This window comes from Centroberyx gerrardi, chromosome 2 (genome assembly GCF_048128805.1).
Source record: "Centroberyx gerrardi isolate f3 chromosome 2, fCenGer3.hap1.cur.20231027, whole genome shotgun sequence".
Taxonomy (NCBI): domain Eukaryota; kingdom Metazoa; phylum Chordata; class Actinopteri; order Beryciformes; family Berycidae; genus Centroberyx; species Centroberyx gerrardi.
The window spans coordinates 15171132-15190721 of NC_135998.1; the positions used below are offsets into that span (position 1 = coordinate 15171132).

General features: G+C 42.0%; 1 protein-coding gene across 2 annotated transcripts; it reads right to left on the reverse strand.

Moving 5' to 3' along the window:
• Positions 1 to 672: 672 nt before the first annotated feature.
• rab11fip1b (RAB11 family interacting protein 1 (class I) b) lies at positions 673 to 18553 on the reverse strand. Of its 2 annotated transcripts, XM_071913535.2 has the most exons (6): positions 18081 to 18553; positions 8420 to 8859; positions 6094 to 8236; positions 2166 to 3191; positions 1480 to 1594; positions 673 to 1181 (listed from the first exon to the last, which is right to left on the reverse strand). In XM_071913535.2, the coding sequence occupies exons 1-6, from the start codon at positions 18437 to 18439 to the stop codon at positions 990 to 992; spliced, it is 4275 nt and encodes a 1424-aa protein (XP_071769636.2). In that variant the 5' UTR covers positions 18440 to 18553; the 3' UTR covers positions 673 to 989. The 2 variants fall into 2 exon arrangements, with proteins under 2 accessions (XP_071769636.2, XP_071769637.2); XM_071913536.2 differs by lacking the exon at positions 2166 to 3191 and having other exon boundaries at positions 676 to 1181.
• Positions 18554 to 19590: the final 1037 nt, after the last annotated feature.

Below are 19590 nucleotides of genomic sequence, written 5' to 3' on the forward strand. Positions count from 1 at the left end.
CACAGTATTGTGTAGACACAACTTCTAAAGAAGTAATTATGTGTATCCAAAGAGACCGTATAATTATAGGCTGAGTAAAGTGCCTTCATGGGTTGTTGAATAAAATGTAAAATTGTATATAATCAGCCCAGAGTTGGAAAATTTGATTATCTACAAAATTGGTGCATCCTTTTGACAGTAGAAAATAAGGCTCATCTGTTTGCTGGAGATATCACAAGTGGACAGGAAGCTCTGCTCACATCAGTCTATACAAAAATGGTTGGTAAAAACAGACAGTATGCATTTTGTCCCGTCATGAAGACTAGTGAACAAGAGTCATTTGAGATTGTCATGCACATGAGACATGTTTCCAAATGAATTCCTACTTATCATTTTGTGTTCAACAAGAAAATAGTCATTATGAACACACAAGAGAAAAGTTCTTTCAAAGTCACATATGAAACAAGCAAAGTATAATTTTGAACATTTAGGAAAAAGGAAGGCTCATCAATATTTCCCACTTTCCCACAATCCACCGGCTGAAAGGCTCCTAATTCAACCACCAGTGGAGGTGAGCCAGCCACTGGAAGATTTCTATATACTGTATATACATACATATATATATATATATATATATATATATATATATATATATATATATATATATATATATATATATATATATATATATATATATATATAAATAAATCTTCCAGTGGCTGGCTCACCTCCACTGGTTGTGTAAAAAACAATATATATACGTATATAACAGCAATATCAATAGCCTAATCTTCATTTTCGTCATCCTTCCTTAATCTCATTTACCGATTTGTTGAGCTTGAACTCTACACTGTTGAGCTTGAACTCTAAACTCTGGAAACTCTTTCAAAGTCAAGTTTCCAACATGGGACCTCCAAGAATAATGTCAGATTATTGTGTCTACATCTGACACAGTGCAAGCAGTGTACTGATCAGTTACAGCAGGAATGAAACGGTATCAGTGCATCGTCCTACAGGTCCTTCTTCAGAGAGTTGAGGGACATAAGAATACTTGGTTTCTCTTCAATGACGCGCACAAGCAAGTTGTCGATGTATTGCTCCAGCTCTGAAATTTTTTTGTCTCTGTCCGACAGCTGGCCGTCCTGTTTCAACACCAGAGAGATGAGTTCCTCCTGAGTCAGCTGGGAGTACGGCCCTTTCACCTGTGGGAGGGGATAAAGCAACATGTGGCGGTAAACACAAAGCTCTTAATGGAAGATGCAAATGATGACACTGGCACGTGTTACAATGACTAGACACATAGTGATAAAATATTTATTTTTTTCATGTTAGATGTTAAGTGTTAAATGAACTGCAGTGTTTCAAGGTCTTGTTAAATCAAGGTGTTTGTGGGATTCATTTGTTAGATAAATGTAAATACAACAGGTTACTATGAAGTGCTCAGAATAAGATATCCTTTTTGTCCACTTCTTTTGACAAGTGAGTGAGTGACAAAGTTACCTTTACTTTCTCTTGAACACCACTGAGGATTGCTGTAGATTTGGTATCTTTTGTCCCTTGGATGACAGAGGCAGACTGCTGTTCCAAAGGGCTCAGGGGTTTTACAGGATGAAGCCTGCAATGACAAAACAAAAAGTATGAGAGAAAGAAAGGGGATAGGGAATGGCTGGATGGGAGCTACGGGGAAATAGAGCGTTTGTGTGTCAGTGTGAAACATGAAGCAGGTAAGCCGTAGGAGAGATGTATTCTCCTATGGGGTCAAAAAAACACACCTAATTAGAAATCACCAGTCAAACGGAAATTTGGTGCTTCGTGCTAATGCTGCAAGGTCATTCATCCGCATCGATCTTATCAGATACAGCATGACGAATAATCAAAGCAATGCTGAACGATGAATGAGGATTATTAATCGCACTACACCCTGCATCTGAAGTGTGTAGCGTGATGAATCATTTTTTTGTTTTTCGTGAAAGAAACCATGACATAACCCCTCAAAAACACTGTAAAATTTAACTATTGCATATAGCTAATACTTAGTTAGATAGTAATTATACAATAGACTAATATATACAACTATTAGGAGCTAGTGTTGTCTTATCTAATACTGCATATAATCTATAGGAAGACGGATGAGGTACAACAGAATACTGCTGCTGCTCTACTTGAGGGGCTGAAGTCTCTCTCACCTGCGTGAGGTTGAAGGAGGCCCGTCCCACTTCCCACCTGCCTCCTCCCCAGTGTCCTGTGCTGTAACAGGCCGGGACTCAGAGGGCAACAAAATGACTGGGAGCGGAGTTTCCTGGTCAGACACAGAGCTTACGGCCTCTGACTGCGGCTCATCTCCCTGTACAGCCACATCTGTGACACTGTCCTGCCTTTTGGAGGCAAGGCCTGGGTCTGTGTTTTGGTTCATCAAAATGCTGGAGGCGGCTGCTTTCTTTGCAGGAGGCGGGGGAGCATGGGCCATCTTTGAAGATTTGCTTTTTGTTTGAGAGGCACCATCTTCATCGGGAGTTTGTGGTGCAGCTGCAGCCAAATCTAGTGAACCAGTGTTTGTGGAGGCACAGCGCTGATGATTACAAGAATCTATGCTCTTTGCAGATGTTGTTATTTCATCTTGGGCAGTGAGCTGGTCTTCATCATCTTCAAATGGATTTGATCCAAATGCAACAGGGGTATGTGGACTGTTGCGGTCTTTTTGGTTAGCGTCAGATGATGAGGCTCTTTTGGGTTCACAGAATGGCCCATCTTCACCAGCTTGTGTCAGTGTGTTTCCTCCAGCATGGGAAGGGTGGGGTCTAGAGGGTGCAGGGCCTTTACAGTGCTTGGCTGCTCTTGATGTTGCTGTGGTAGACGAAATGCTTTCAGGTTGGTTACTGCAGTGCGTCGAGCTCTGGCTTTCCGGCACTGGGGCGTTCTTTGTTGTCAATGAAGACCTACTCAGAGGAGTGATCATTTGCACCAAGCGCTTAGGGAAAACATTGGAGGCTTTGACATCTTTGTCTCTACTCTGTTTGTTCATCTGTGCCAGATGTAGTTTAGATACATTCTGCTCCCTCTGAATCTGTCTCTCGGACCCACACTTTCCTGGAGGCTGTGGAGCCGGTCGCTTGTCACGCTGAGCACTAATTGGTTCCTTCTCATCAGTATAAACGGTCTCTTTTAAGTGGAGGTCTTCTTTGCTTCCCACCAACGGCACAGCAGAGTGATATCTGGATGTAGGACACAGATTAGATGTTTTGGTTTGAGTAAAGTTAAGTGGTGAATTAAAAGGAGACTCAGTCCTGAGGGAGCGGGCGGTTGCTTAGGGGCAAAGGGGCAAGACGTTTCTTCTCTAGCAGATCTGTGGCTACATGCTCCAAGGCTCTAGTCTCCAATGCAGAGGGATGTAAGTTTGCAGTGAAAAAATGTCAAAACGTAATATTAGTGTAAGATTGCTGTATGCAGGCGAATACTGGAATGATGTAAGACAATGAAATAAAAATAGGAAAATAGAAATTGCTGAAACTCATCAATTCAGATATCAACAGAGCCTACTTTGGCTTTGGATAATCATGCACACAAAACGCACAGTTATGCACAATTTAGTAGTTTCTTAGAGCTAAGGATGTTGAAAGTTAAAAACTGTACACAGGTGTTACAAAATTGGAGAAAATTCACCAGGCAAAACAATTGGAGAAAATGGGTTTTATTCATTAGGTTATTGCATTTGGTTGCAAAAGCAGTGGAAATACAGAATGGAGTAGGCTACATTAGTTAAAGAGTTAATATAGAAATGAAATGTAGTGAAAGGTCAAAGCATGTGGATATTGGTCAATTCTATTTTGGTTAGATAAAGTCAGAGAAACATATTTGGGATTATTAACAGGACGCATGAAAACCAATGCAGCGAATGCAAATGATGAACCATCTGAGAAGAGAAATGTGACTGAACCGCTACATTTCTGCCTTTACTATGCCAAGCACATCTCATCTTGGGTAATCACCTAATGTTTTATGTCATCCTCCCTCCCGATTAATATGACACCTAATATAATGAGGTAAGACTTTGGAGCAACCAATCTCAGCTGCTAAAAGAACATACCCTTGCACACACACTCACACATAGACCTGCAACCCGCACACACACACACACACACATAGGGCTTTTCATGGTCTCAGATAGCTGTAGAGGATTGTGTTTTAATGAGAACTGCCTGTTGATGTGGAGTGGGAAAAAAAGCAGATACAGTGACAATCCAACATTCAGATCACACACTTTGACATCTAGAGCTCACAAATTTTAACTACCTCCGTTGGTGCTACAATTTTCCCTCTGTAACTGGTAACTCAGGCAAGGTAATTAAAGTACATGTAGTTCTACCCCTGCTGCAATGTGCCACATCCAGAAACTGACCTCATTCCCACAGCATATTAAAGGGGGAAATGCTGCCCACTTTCAATAGTAAAACATGTCTTTCTCTGTCCTTCGGGAATACTGTGATCATAGGCAAAAACCGTACCTCAGATGCTAATTTGGCATGCCCCCTTTTCAGTACAATGCAATGTCAGTGGAAGTTTGGATCCAAGACGTGAGCCTGGCAATTTGAAAACAAACTGAGAGCAGATTTGAGTGTCCCCATCTAAATGAGCCAAGAATTGTCATTCAGATGAAAAGGGGGAAAATATGAAATTCAACTGTACTTTTAGACATGGTGTAACACATCTATGGTAAAGTTTTGGGGAAAACAGAATACAAATTTAAACTTTTTTCCTACCCCCAATTTGAATATATTGGTAGAATTACCCACATATCATACGCCTGCCACTCCTTGTCATTGTTATGTCTGATGAAGGTCCAAACAAGAAACTGTCAGTGAGGTAAATATATAGGTAAATATAGGCCTTTAAAACACTGGGATTATGCTGCCTGGGTTGTTTTTAGAAATATGATTTTATGCCCTTTTTGGAAATTAAATGTATTTCTAAACTAAATCTATTTAAGATAAGAGTAGACAATGACAGAATTTTCATTTTGGGGTGAAATATTCCTTTAAGAGAACAATTGCCTCATTGAAACACATTGTATGCATTTCAGCAGACAGGCCAGAGTGCAGGGACATTCAGGATCAGCACCCTTGGAGCAGGTTGGGGTTCAGTGTTTTGCTCAAAGACACCCTAATAGCATTGGACACCTTGGCTGTTGCAGGGATCAAACCTGCAACCTTCTGGTTACACGTCTCTCTGGTTATGGGATTGTCATTCTAGCCACCAGGCCGTCCTGCCGCCCAGGGCCTCACATAGTGCAGACATGCTAGACTGAGGACAATATACTGTAATGTAAATTACTCTACACATGTAGATTCAACAAGACTAAGAGTCTAACAGCCCCGCGACGTTGAATTTTGTGGAAGCGTCTCTGCTGGGAATTGAACTCGGGTCTCTCGCTTGAGAGTCTGCAGTCTAACTCCCTCCGGGCCACGTGACCATAAAGTGGCGAACAGAGCAACCGACTGACCGACAATACCATCCATAGAGCCCCTGCTGTCGCGGGGCTAAAAATCAATGTTCAATGTTTTTGGAACAGACACTTTCCTAGATGGGAAGGGTTAGATGATGAGAGATGGATGGATAGAAGCTGATAGCCAGTGACCCACCAAGCAGTGTGGTCCTTGGATTGGACTTAAACTGACCGTCTACACTTTCACCATGTTGCTATCATGTCATTTGAAATCCCATGGAGCCAGTATGCTGTATAAATAGCCTATTTATGACATTTAAGACATTTAAACTATGTCCGTAAAAACATGCAAAATGAGAGGCATGTGTGTGTGTGTGTGTGTGTGTGTGTGTGTGTGTGTGTGTGTTTATGCTCATGTGAATTAAATGAAGGGTTCTTTTCCAACACACATTATATCCATTTTTTTAAATGTTACCTGAAATTCACCACTAAATATTTAAAAAATATGGATGACTAAATCCTCAAAGTTGTTACTGTTTAGTAGGCAAGGTTAGTATAATAACCTGAATGTGAGTCATCTAGTTTCGGAATGTGTGTTATCTTGTGTTGGAATGAATCTCCTACATGCATCACGGTGTTTGTAAACCATGTGGTGTGAGACAGCTTGGACTAACCTTGGCTGGACAGTTGAGACTTTGGCCGTCCTGCTGAGGGGTGCAGCAGGCGGGTTGGGAATCTCCTCAAAGGGATTATTGGGAAAGGTGTCATCAAACGGATTAGTGGAAGGGACTTCTGTGAGAGGAGCACTGCTCTCCACAGACACTTTCACTTTTAGACCCACACGGGTTTCATCTGCTCCTCCCAGCCTCCTTTCCTCTTTCTCCTCCCTCTTCAATCGCTCTCCCTCCTCTGCTAACCTCAATTTATCCTCCTCTTTCCTTACTCTTTCCTCTTCTTTCCTGCTCCTCTTCTCTTCATTCATTCGTTCTTCCTCATCCTTGATCATCTTTTCCTCCTTTTCCCTCCTTGTGCTCTCTATTCGTTTTTCCTTTTCTCTCTTTATTTGTAGGTCTTCTGCCTTTCTTAACCTTTCTTGCTCTTCTAGTCTCTTCTTTTCCTCCGCTAGTCTCTCCCTTTCTTCTTCTTCCTTCCTAACCCTCTCCTCTTCCTCTTGTCTCCTTTTTCTCGCTTCCTCAGCTCTATCCTCCTCCGTCCTAATCCTTTCCTGTTCCTCCCTTCTAATTTTCTCTTCTTCAATTCTCCTCCTTTCTTGTTCCTCTAGTCTCTTCTTTTCCTCCGCTAAACTCTCCCTTTCTTCTCGTTCCTTCCTAACCCTCTCCTCTTCTTCTCGTTTCATTTTCCTTTCTTCCTCAGCTCTCTCTTCCTCCATCCTAATCCTTTCCTGTTCCTCCACTCTAATTTTCTCTTCTTCAATTCTCCTCCGTTCTTGTTCCTCTAGTCTCCTCTTTTCCTCCACTAATCTCTGACTTTCTTCCTCTTCCTTCCTAACCATCTCCTCCTCTTCTTGTTTCCTTCTCCTCTCTTCCTCTGCTCTTTCCTCCATCCTAATCCTTTCCTGTTCCTCCCTTCTAATTGTCTCTTCTTCTTCAATTCTCCTCCTTTCTTGTTCCTCTAGTCTCCTCTTTTCCTCTGCTAATCTTTTACTTTCTTCTTCTTCCTTCCTAACCCTCTCCTCTTCCTCTTGTCTCCTTTTCCTCTCTTCCTCATCTCTCTCCTCCTCCATCCTTATCCTTTCCTGCTCTTCCCTTCTAAATTTTTCTTCTTCAATTCTCCTTCTTTCTTGTTCCTCTATTCTCTTTTCCTCCGCTAATCTCTGACTTTCTTCCTCTTCTTTCCTAGCCCTCTCTTCTTCTTGTCTCCTTTTCCTCTCTTCCTCAGCTCTCTCCTCCTCCATCCTAATCCTTTTCTGTTCCTCCCTTTTCATTTTCTCTTCTTCCTCAATCCTCCTCCTTTCTTGTTCATCTAGTCTCCTCTTTTCTTCTGCTAATCTCTGACTTTCTTCCTCTTCCTTCCTAACCCTCTCCTCTTCCTCCTGTCTCATCTCTTCCTCAGCTCTCTCCTTCTGCATCTTAATCCTTTCCTGCTCTTCCCTTTTCATTTTCTCTTCTTCCTCAATCCTCCTCCTTTCTTGTTCCTCTAGTCTCCTCTTTTCTTCTGCTAATCTCTGACTTTCTTCCTCTTCCTTCCTAACCCGCTCCTCTTCTTCTTCTTGCCTTTTCCTCTCTTCTTCAGCTCTCTCCTCCTCCTGAATTATTTTGTCTTCCTCCAACCTTCTTTCCTCCCTCTGTTCATGAATAACACTCTCTTCCTCCTCGAACTTTCTACTCTTCTCTTCTGTCTTACTCAGCCTCTTTTTCTCCTCTTCTTCCTCCACCTTTCTCCTTCTCTCCACTGTTCTCATCCTTTCTACTTCAGCTATCTCCTCCTCCTCCACCACCACTTCCTCCTCCTCCTCCTCTGCAGCCTTGCTGCTGTCCTCCTCCTCTGTCCAGGGTGAGTATTGCCTCCTGAAGGAATCAGTGGACGTGGTCGAGCTCTCGGGGACTTGGGTCCTGCGGAGGTCCTCCATGGAGCCGTGGCCCGAACTGGACAGGCTGAAGGTGGAGCCGGTGCGAGAGCTCCGAGGTGGGGGCTCTTCGCAGTATACGTGACTGCCGTTGATGCACAGGTTGCTCTGCTCCACTGCCGGGGCGGAGCCATGTTTTTGGCGCCCAGGTACGGAGAGAGCGCCTTGGGAACCTTTGCTGTCCGAGCTGCCTGAGCGCTTATGTATCATAAACTTGAACTTCTTTTTACCTGGGTGGAAATGAGAAAGATAACACGCATAACATAAATTAAAATGTTTTCCTTAATGGTAAAAACGAATCTACTTAAAGAGGAAGGTTTGCTTGTTTTCTGAAATATAAATATGGACAGGAGGACAAGAGAAAATAAAAGGAAGAAGGGTAAGGATGAATTTAACACAGTGTTGCTCCTGACCTTCAGAGGAATCCACATTCAGACCAGAGGAGATGCTGCCACTCAGCGCAGAGTTCTTCTCAGGCAGAAGAGACATGGACTGAGACATGTTTTTCTGCAGGTTAGACTTGGGAGAAAACAGAGACTTCAGCTTATGTTTCTTCTTTTTCTCTTCCTTGCCTGCAGCCCCCTCACCATATCCATCCCCCGCTCCCTCCTCCTCGCTGTCTGTCAGAACCTGGGTGAAGGACGGCACCACGGCGGACGTAGCGTCCGATAGGCCTTCCTTTTTTTTGCCGCGAACTTTGTCCTTGAACTTGCCCAGGCGAGATCGGGGTTTGCCAGGAGCAGAAAGGTCAAACATGCTGGCAGTCATGTTGTTTCTCATGAACTGGATGTCCAGAAGCACCTCTCCTCTGTCTTTGTCTGACTTGCCAGCCTTGTCCAGCAACTTGAACCATCTGTTAAAGAGCAACATGGTATTAGAATAACATTTGCCCTGCAGCATGCAAACAGTTACATAAGCACCAAATGCATGATTAATTGTATGAATATTATTTGAAAAGTATAGCATTTCAAAAAGAATGCATTCCAGATGTCATTAACTTCTTGTCTTGGTGCTGTCAATGGTTATTCAATGTAATGTAGCCTTTCAGCTATGAAATAATTGGACATTTGAGTATTACTACACTCAGTATTCTAGATCTTCGGTTCACAATAAAGTACAGGCTGCTGTGTCTTAACAGTCAGAGGCTAATTAACATGGAGACATGAATCAAAGAGAGCTCATCACCCTGTGCCTGTTAGTTCTAATGCTCTACGCTGTCTGAAATAACAAGCTGTCACCAAAAGAAAGGTTATATTCATGGAGCCGCATTCCCCCAAGAACCATCGTCCTCCCTGAGCTTGCACAGTGGTTTGAAGGGCTTATCAAAACTAGGACTGCAATTCATGTATGCTGATGCCTAGAAAATGTTGTCGTCAGTTCCTTTGTGGAAATGGTGACCAGTCCCATGGTTTCTTCTCAGTAAGTATGAGGGCGGAGAAGCCATGGAAAATGACTCAGAAGGGACCTGGCTGTTTTTGGAAAGTCTGTGTTGATCTTAGCACAAATTAAGCAGCCAACTGACCAAGAAGGAAAGTTTTTTTTTTAAATAATACTGTCTGTGAAGGATTCTTTGGGCTGTCCCTCCAGTCTGTGCCTATGGCCCTGCCTCTCCCTGCTTACCTGCATTTTGACTATAAAGTGCAATAGTAAGAAAGTGCAAAAGAAAGAAAGAAAGTGCAAAAGAAAGAGCAAAAGAAAGAGCAAAAGAAAGAAAGAAAGAAAGAGCAAAAGAAAGAAAGAAAGAAAGAAAGAAAGAAAAGGAGGGAGACACCGACAGAAAGAGAGATATTTTCATATTGAACTTAACTACCCAACCAGTGCCACCATTTCCATTTGCAAATGTGTTCCTCCTGCATATTGAGCACTACTTCATCAACCATTGCCACCAAGGAAAATCTGTTAGATTTACTGAATTGGTGAGTAAAGATTCTGATGTTAAAGGATTAGGGAATCACAGTACTATTTATAGTTGACTGAGCAAATCAGCCATTAATGTGCTTCATCTTTACCCTTGTGTCTAGTCCTACAGTTCACCAGCGCCTGTAAATTAGCCTCTGTGTCAGTAGCTCCAGCCCCAGGAAGACAGATAACCTCAGCCAGCGTCTCAAGTCTAATGTTACAGGTCATGGAATCACCGAGAACTAGGACGTGTGGTTTACCGCAGGTCCGAGGAGCCGGGAGAACAAGCCAGCCACAGGGACAACCAAGCTGAGCAAAACTGATTTGCAACCAGGAGAGCAGGTTGCAAATCCTGCCGCACAACCAGCGGCTGGCGAGCTCTCCAACGCCTCGAGAACGGGAAAATTCATCACCAGCTGCTGATGGGACCAAAATCCCAGCTAAACCGCCAGGTAGAACCTGAGCAACCAAAGAACCAGGGGCCAAGGAACCCAAGGTAGCCCTAGGTCAGAACCTAAAACTTACAACCAAACAATGTAACTATAAAATAAAGAAACCTAACAATAAATAAATGAAGCGATCTAACAACAAAACATAGCACAGTCTAAAGAGGCAGACTTTCATTGATACACCAGGTGGCGTCGACACTGGAAGCAGAAGCAGTCCAATGCTGACGGTCATGGTCTGATACCTAAGCTAAGAGAAGGGTCTCAAATTCCTGAAATAGGCAGAATAATTTAACAGAACAATGAAAAGAAATAGTCAGCAGAAAAAGTGTCTATCAAGCAGAATCTGAGGTCAGCTCATCACTCATACGGCTGAGGGGCTGAACAAACAACTCCAACTGAAGTCCGGATTTCTGGAAATGAGGAAATGAGGGAGGGCAGTGTGTGTGTGTGTGTGTGTGTGTGTGTGTGCGTGTGTGTGTGTGTGTGTGTGTGTGTGTACATAGCTGATATTCTTGTACCGTGACTGCTACTTCTTATCATCCCAGCACCCAGAATCAAAGCTATCTGAGAAGCCAGAAAAGACAGAGAAACTGTCTGTTCTAATATAATCTGCAACAAAACGTAACCTTAGATGCAGCTAAGGTTTTGAAATGGAGAAATGTGGGAGCATTACATAACATTGTGAATGGGAAAAAAAAAATATATATATATATATATGTGTGCACATATATATAAATAATAATCTTTCCTGTTTACATAACTCTTCTCCCTTAGAAGCCACTGATTCTAAAAATATAGATGGACTCAACAGAAGACATTGTGCCTTCTCTACCCAATGGTGCTGAATCAGCTCTGCCGTTGAGATTCGCCCTCCTCCTCCCTCTGGAATAGCTTCAGTGTGTGTGGCACATACAAATTAAGGAGGGAATTTCTGGAATTTGTGAAGGGGTGAGCCTAGTGTCACAACTCCCATGCACAAATACATAAATATAAGGTGCAAAAATATGAACAAAAGGGGACATTTTATTAATTCCCTCTGTGGTATCATACTGTAGCATCCCTTTGAATGGTTACGCTGTCAAAGCAGTGGGTAGTTCTACAAATTCACTTACTCCTCCTTCCCAACATGGCTTTATAATATAAATTACACCATTACTCAAGAAGTGTTTATTGCTCATGACCCTAACTCTAAACTCTGACAACCGCTGTAACTCACTGCTGCCTGCGTAAGCCACTGAAACACATAAAACCCAAGTGAACAACTCCTCAAAAAGAGAAGAAGTAAGCTACTACAGTTTAAACAAAAGGGAAGTTACGAAAGCATTAGGCGTTAGCTGGTTGAGGTAGTAAGTAGAGGACAGGAGGAAGAATCCAACAGTGATTTTCAGTTAACAATGCCTGCGTGATGAGGATGCCCTTGAACTCAGCAGTCTCACCCCCCTGTGCAGAGTACACAGTGTGCAGTTCTGCTGCTGGACACACACAGATAGAACCAGAAGAAGACACGGCATGACTCAACGTTTTGTGCGTTTATTCTGCACACACATTTCCTGCAAGAGCCCGAACGACCGATAAGACAATGCCCTGACTCGAGACCTTCTTATCACAAAACACAGCTGAGTGGGAGTGGGAGAAGAGCTGAGTGAGTGGGACAGGCTAAACAGTGATAATACACAAAGTGCCAGGACTGGCCAAGGCTTCCCGTCTACTAGATCTGCAGAGGAAGAAGGCCAACAATAACCAGGACAACTTCCTGGGTTTCAGGACGAAGGCCACATGCCAGGGGCTTTTGGTGCTGGTCAGGCTAGCCAGACCTAAATGAGCAAATGAACCAGAGTGAAATTAAAAATTAAAAATAAAAACAAAAATCCCAATCAGACTTATCATTCTGGCACAGGTGTCAGAAACCAGTAGTGATCCCTGAGTGAGGTCCCAACCAAAAACAATCACAACGCACGCTATAACACACAACATCAAGGAGAGAACAGTCCACAGTGAAATGGACAGTGTCAAAACAACACCAGGCTGGACTGAAGCTGTAGGAAAGTCTCGCCTCCCTGCAGGTTCATAAACATTCGGTGTGGCATTCCAGGTAGTACCGTCCTGCGACAGGCGAGGACGTCCTCAGCTTTACTTTCAAAGACAAGTCTTCTCACTTAAGAAGGCTTCAACTGTTGCCAGCTAACTGGCTTCATGATATCTTGACAGTCATCACCCACACTGTGTTCTCTACCATAATTCAGTTCAACACCTAGGGCCGTATTTGTGTGAATCAAGGGTTCGCAGCACTGGCACACTGGCACATGCCTGACCAACAGGTTTTTGTTAATTTCATGACCAGAGGCGCTAGAAAAGGTTTCATTCAGCTAGTCATTGGCTACATTTACATCCAATTAAACTCCAAATAATTACATAAACTGACAACTCCCCATAATAATCCTGTTAACATGAGTGAAGGACTTATTTCTGTTATCCAGAGAGAATTGTGGAAATAGGAGTTCTTTATTTACAAAACTTACTTACAAAACGTACTAACTTGTTTCCTGTTGCGCCTGTTCAAATTTGACCAAAACAGTTACAGCCATGATTCTGCTTTACCACATCATGTTGTTCATGGCAGCCATAAGCCTATCTTCATTGGAATTACACAACGGCATGCTTCAGACGCTAATTTTGGGAACGAAGGAGATGACACATGCAGTTGTTGCACCCCCGGCAATGTGGCATTTTTGAATGAGGATATGAAGTGAGGACTGGTGGGACCGGGCGGTCCTGAAGCAGTTCAGTGATGTAGAGTGGAGAGAGAACTTCAGAATGGATGTGTGATCGACTTCACCAGTGTCCGGAATAGCCTACCGAGTTATAGCAAAACAGCTTGGTGTGCACAAAAGTTCACGTTCCTATATTGCAACAGCCTGGTGCTGGTTGCGCAAAATTTAATCAAGGTACCCACTTTGGTTGGTGTGCACAATTGCGCAGCATTTTCAAAATGCACACCACATCCTTCCAATTACAGCCTAGACTGCAGATGGAACCTGTCCTGCCACCTTGGTATGGCTAAAGGGATTTAATCAACCAAAAGGGAAGGTCCTCATACTTCCTCAGTTGTGGATGACATATTAGTAAGAATCAGACCTTAATCTAGCCCACTACAGACTGTGCCTTACTCATATTGTTGCCTTAATCGCATTATCATTTCTGATGTGCAATTTTGATGTGTAAACATGTCTACTGGTTGAAGAATTTATATCAAAATGAAACAGACAAGCATAACATACATATAAGGGGTTTGTGTAATTTTGGAGCGTCAATGTGGATGCGCCTTGCCAACTAAAGCCATGAAAATAGCACAGAACCCCAGCAACAATGCTTGATCTGCTGGTGCAGCCCCATCTGCACCAGCAGATCAAACATTGTTAGCATACAATGGAATATTGGGAGAAATGTCTTGACTGTCAACTACGTCTACCTCCTTGACAAAATTACCTTTTTTATTGCTGGTGTGCTTCGCTGTGCTGTCATGATGTGACAGATTCTAGATAATAATTGATATGCTTGCTATATTCTGTTTTGAGCTGTTTGTGGAGAGCACAGTAATTAAAACCACCACAGCTGTCAGTTATTATGTACTTCCTACACCATGGATGTTGTGTTATCCACCATATCTGTTTTTTATTGAGCAGTACTGATTTATTTATTTTTTTATTTTATTTTTTTATATTTTTTTAATTTTGTGACATTGCTGTATATTCTCAGCTTTTTTCAATCAACACATAACTCTCAACAGGCTTTAGTTAGTTTTGGTTTAGCTTTCTCCAAAATCTACTAAGCTATCTCCAAAACCTAAACCAGAAAACCAACCCCTGGACTGTGATGTCATCAAGTGACCATAGAGGGAGCTTCTCCATTCATAATTAATCAGACTCTGACCCATGGAATATTTGTTTGACCATTTAGACTCATTTATTTTATTTTTTTTCACTTTTTGCATAATTTCCTCTTTTTTATATTATCCAAAAGCGCTTCACATCACATGGATTATTGTTAAGATTTGGGCAAGGGTTCCTGTATTTGCGAGTTTGCTTACTGATGATGTCATAAATCAAACAACTGATCAGCTATACGTCAATACTAAGTGTCTAGTGCCTTTGGAGCCACACATGTGCCACTGTTGGCCTCAAATACCACAACTTCTCCCCTCTGTCTCCCTCTAAATAAATAAAACAAATTGTACTCAAGATGGACAGAAAGTACTTGTTGAGAATATTACTTAAGTGACTCACTAAAATACTACCCAAGAACAAAATTGCTTTCAAAAGAAATCTGTGCATGTTTGAAGATTTTCTCCCCAAAAATCAATTTATAATCTCCTCTGGTTCTTGCAATTATTCACTGGGTCATCAATCAAGGTGTGAGGATTGATTTAAAAAAAAAATCATATCAACAAAGCTACCAACCACAGGAGGAAAATACAAATAACTCACTGTATGTAACAGATCTTACTGTACTAACTACTCTTATTTCTAAAAACAAAACTTACTCAAGCAACAGTAGGAGTAAATTACTAAAGAAATCAGACAAAATTCCTTTAACAGTACTCAAAAAAAGTAGCATTCCTAAAGAAATCTAATATGGTAAAGTAGCCTAACTACAGTAGTTGAGTTGCTGTTAGTTCCCTTGCACCTGTGCAATCTAGATGGGTCTGAAATAGTGAAAAATTGATGAGTGAAATTCAATAATGCCGGTGTCTTCTTTTAAAGATAAACAAATTTTCAGAAAGAGCAAAAATTGGCAGAATTTAGGGAAATAATTGCTATTTGAACAAGACTCCCATTCTTGACTTTGCAGCATTTGAGTTCACAGGAAGACACCATGTAAACAGTGGAGTGGAACATAAAACAGTCTGTGTGGGAGCCGGAGCAGCCACAGTGGTTAAGTCCTGCCTAGAAAAACTGACCTTGCAAGGCTCCGGCCATCACTGTTTGTTTTTCACTGATAAACAGCCAGGAATGTGAGGCTAAAGCCGGATTTAAACCTCAGAAATAAGGTGCATTCACCAAGCTCAACAAGGTCTACTGAAAATCAATGGAAAATAAGCTGAGCATTTACTCAATACCAGTCTAAAGTATGTTTGGTGATTCTGCAAAAAATTGTATTTACAATGGAAGAAGTAATCAAAAAACGTATTATGTATTCCAGTGCAGGCCAAGAGATACATTTTAACATAGTTTGGGATAAAGTAAAGATAAAGATAATATTTTGCTATTGGAATAGCTGGGGAGTTATTTTTGATTGCATATTAATGCCAAACTCCTCAATGCCACCTTATCCTATGGCATGCCTCTCAAGAATACACAGTTCAACATCAAAATGCCCCTAAAACATTGTTTAACTGGTGCTTTCAGAGTCTGTTTGAGAAGCTCTGTGTATGTGTAATGAAAATAGCTCAGGGATTCAAACAAAGTACAAAGTTCTGCAGCAGTGCTGAAGGGCAACACTAAGCAAAAGTATTTGAATTTGAAATTATTACTGACAAAAAAGGGCAAATGTGATCAGATGCACAGACACTAAAAAGCCATGCATCCAGGTAAGGCTCAACATAGACAAGGCATGCTGACACATCAGTTTCATCATTTGTCATAATTGAAAAGCATGCACAGTTGTGTATAAAGTACTTGTAACTTCATACATTTTAATAAGAGCTCATTTCATGCTGCAACCTGATAACATCTCATTTTCAAGAGGGTCGATGGCCCACTAAGCATTGCCATGATATGAAGAGACAGCAAATCTATATCATTTGATGATGAGAAATAATGAACCCAAACATACAGAATAAGACCCAAAGCATAAACCACAACAAACACAACACCTACCCACACATCATAGAGAGCAAAGTTTGTGTGTGTGTGGGGGTGTGTGTGTGTGTGTGTGTGTGTGTGTGTGCGTGTGCGTGTGCGTGTGTGTGTGTGTTGGTACGTGCGATCTGCTGTGTATAAAACTGCTCACATGGTAGGGGGGCTAAAATACTCAGAAACAGCTTAGTGTGACATAATATTTTCCAGTCTTACTGAAACACACAAGTCTGTAATTGTAACAAGCTAATGAGTCATTTGTTTCATAATTAAACAAGGATAACTTCAATTAAAATATTAACTATTTTCTTTGACCAAGTGAACAGCAGGGTGTTTTATGCACAGAGGAACAGAAATGTCTAGTACTGAGACGACCTGCAGGGCCTCTAAAACCTGATCACAGCCGTCATTACCAATTTATTTTGCACATTAGCTGGAGTAATCGCCTCAGTTAATTACTTCACTAATTTTGTCCATAGTTCGATGTGATTTTTTTTTTATTTGTAATTGATTATTTCTATCTGAATGCTAGATGTGCTATCAAAGACACTGTCACCAGTTGAGTTTATTGAGGTTTGCCTCTTTTTGGAGGTTTGCCTCTTCTTTGGAGGTTCACTCTGACAAGTTCGGTCAGTGACAGAGTGAATCTTTTGATTTCTCTCATTCATCTGAATAAGTAATGCTAATTGGCATCCTTGAAGGCTGCTGAGGGAACAAATCCTTCAAGCTGCGCAGGAGCAATTGGGCAACATTCACGAGTCACACCCACCGGAGCGAGGTTGTGTAGTGATGCATGGCTGTGTGTAGCCTATGCTTGGATGACTCACTTCAGTAGAAAAAGGTGCAAATACCTCAGAAGCAAATCATCTTCCCTTCCAAATCATTAAATAGCTATTCCAAATGAACAAATTAAGGCTCACACATTCATATATATTCAAATTGTGTTGCCTGTCGTCTACTTTTTACCCACCTAACTAATCCACAATTTCCACAGAGCATGCATAATTTTTGTTTTACAATATCTACACACCGTGGCTTGTAATTATTAGGGAATTAATACGGATAATAACGTTTTGTTCTACAATATCACAAGTCTATGATTGAGTGGTGTGGTTGAGAATGAACATTCACGTTAAAAAATATATTTGTTACCTACTCGTTTTACCTGTCAGTCTTCATTGCACCTCTTTTGATTTGCTCATTCACATGCAGCTAACGACTCATTTAACAATTCATGCATAAAAACACACAGGCTTATATTCATAGGACCAAGAAAAACCTTCAAACCCAGAAAGATGTAACGCTTGTTCTGGAGAAACCCAGATTCCTTAGAGAATACATTGATCATGTCAATTATCTGTCATTAGTAGTCTATTTCTGAATGGTGGTCAAATGATGTGATACTTTATTGATCCCTGCACAGAAAGTTGGAAAGGACAGAGAAGGGTTAACAGAAAGAATGAAGCTGGCAGGGATTCACTTTCTTGCTCAAAGACACTTACGCAGGATGAGTGCTTGCCAACATGGGGCTTGAACCTGGGTCATCAGGTTAAAAGACACCTTTACCCAGGAAGGTGACATGATGCCAGACTACAATGGAGAGTTGATATCAGCCTGTTGATGTCTGATGTCTCTCTAGTCTGTCTGAGACTCAAATGGTCTTATAGGGAAATATTTTTGGGAATAGGCCTATGTTAAGTTTTATAGGATTATTTCTACACGTAGGCCTATTACTATGAGAGAGAGCTATTGCATTGTAGGCTGTTTACTTATTTGGGTGTATTATGCACTTCTATCTATCTATCTATCTATCTATCTATCTATCATTTTAAACAAGACAACGCCCTTCCAAACTACTGCTACACACTCACTCGGTCTTGTCGCGGGACTTGACTTCACTGAGCTCCAGCAGGTTGATGGCAGCTTGTCCCAGCAGCTTGTCGGGACCCACCAGAGCCCGGTGCAGGACGTGGACGTGCAGCGTGCCGCGCTCCGTGCCGCCGCTGCCGTGATGCAGCAGCGGCGGCAGGTGGAAAGCGGCCTCCTCCTCCCACACCGGCGCCACGCTTTTCTCCGCCACCGAGGTAGAGTACTTCTCCTTGGCCACTTGCATGACCGCGTACGCGTCGTTGGTGCCGTTTTTGCCCTTTATCCTGAGGCCTCGTGCCTGGAGTACCGTTACCTGGACGCTCGTGGGACTCCACTGCTGGCTTTGATCTGCCAAAGACATGACTGACAATCCTTGCGACGCCGGGGAACAAAACAGTAAAGTAAAAACAAAACTCGGTGATAACTTCGGCTGTCTCTCTGTTTACCACATGAGATTGAGTAAAACGCTACAAAAAGTTTTCCTGTGAGCTGCCGTTGAAAAACACTTGAGGAAACAGCTGATTGGGCGTGGCTACACCGCGCGGGGCCTTGATGCAGCCAAGACACTCCCCCGGATTAGCAGGTTACATGGTTTTAGTCTTGATAGACTGTTGAGCAATTCAGCCACAACAGAACAACCAGTTATACGTTTGAGCCTATGGGTTGTAAACCAGACTTGACTTTTGGCTTTTGGCAGTCTCATTCTATTTCATAAGGAAGTGCTGCAACTCATATTGGCTGCATTCAAAATAAGAACAGGCTTTAAGATTGACTGATGGATTGACAGACTGACTGACTGCCTGACTGACTGAGTGACTGAGTGACTGATTGATTGTATGGTTACCTGACTGATTTGTAATTAATTTACATTGTTGTGTTCTTAGTTGGCTTACGAGTGTCATTTCAGAAAGTTATTATGCTTTGGAAAAACCAAAATGGCAAAGCACACTGTTATCTCAGTTTTACTGTTTCAGAGCAAAAGGCTCATGTTCTGTGATGATTTGGTCACAATGCCCTGCAAGCCCAAGTCAACATCCATGTCAGTTTTTTGGGGGGAAATAAATGATGAGAACTCTGCTTGCTTAACATCATTTTACTGGAGCGGCACTTGGATGGAAAACAAGGAATGACATGAGCGTACAAGCCTTTACTGCTGAGAAGGGCGAGTCTGTGATACCTGACAACCCTGTGACAGCTGATAGGGTTTGTGGTGTTAGATCCTGTTTCACCAGCAGCTTCGGTCTGAATCTTGAGGAGGCTGCAGGATAACCTCAACTTTCAACTTTATTGTCCCAGAGAGAAATTTGGTTTGCAGCCAGGGTTCAAAATCAGCTCATAAGACACACAAAAAACAACATGTAGTAAAGACATCACATCAATAAAAGACATTGAAACAAATAATAACAGATAAAGGCCAAAATGGAGCCACTCCTACCATACTGAAGTATTTAAAGCATATGAGTAAGTCCCAATCTAAGTAAAGTGCTACAATATCAAGTGCCAAGAGTCAAG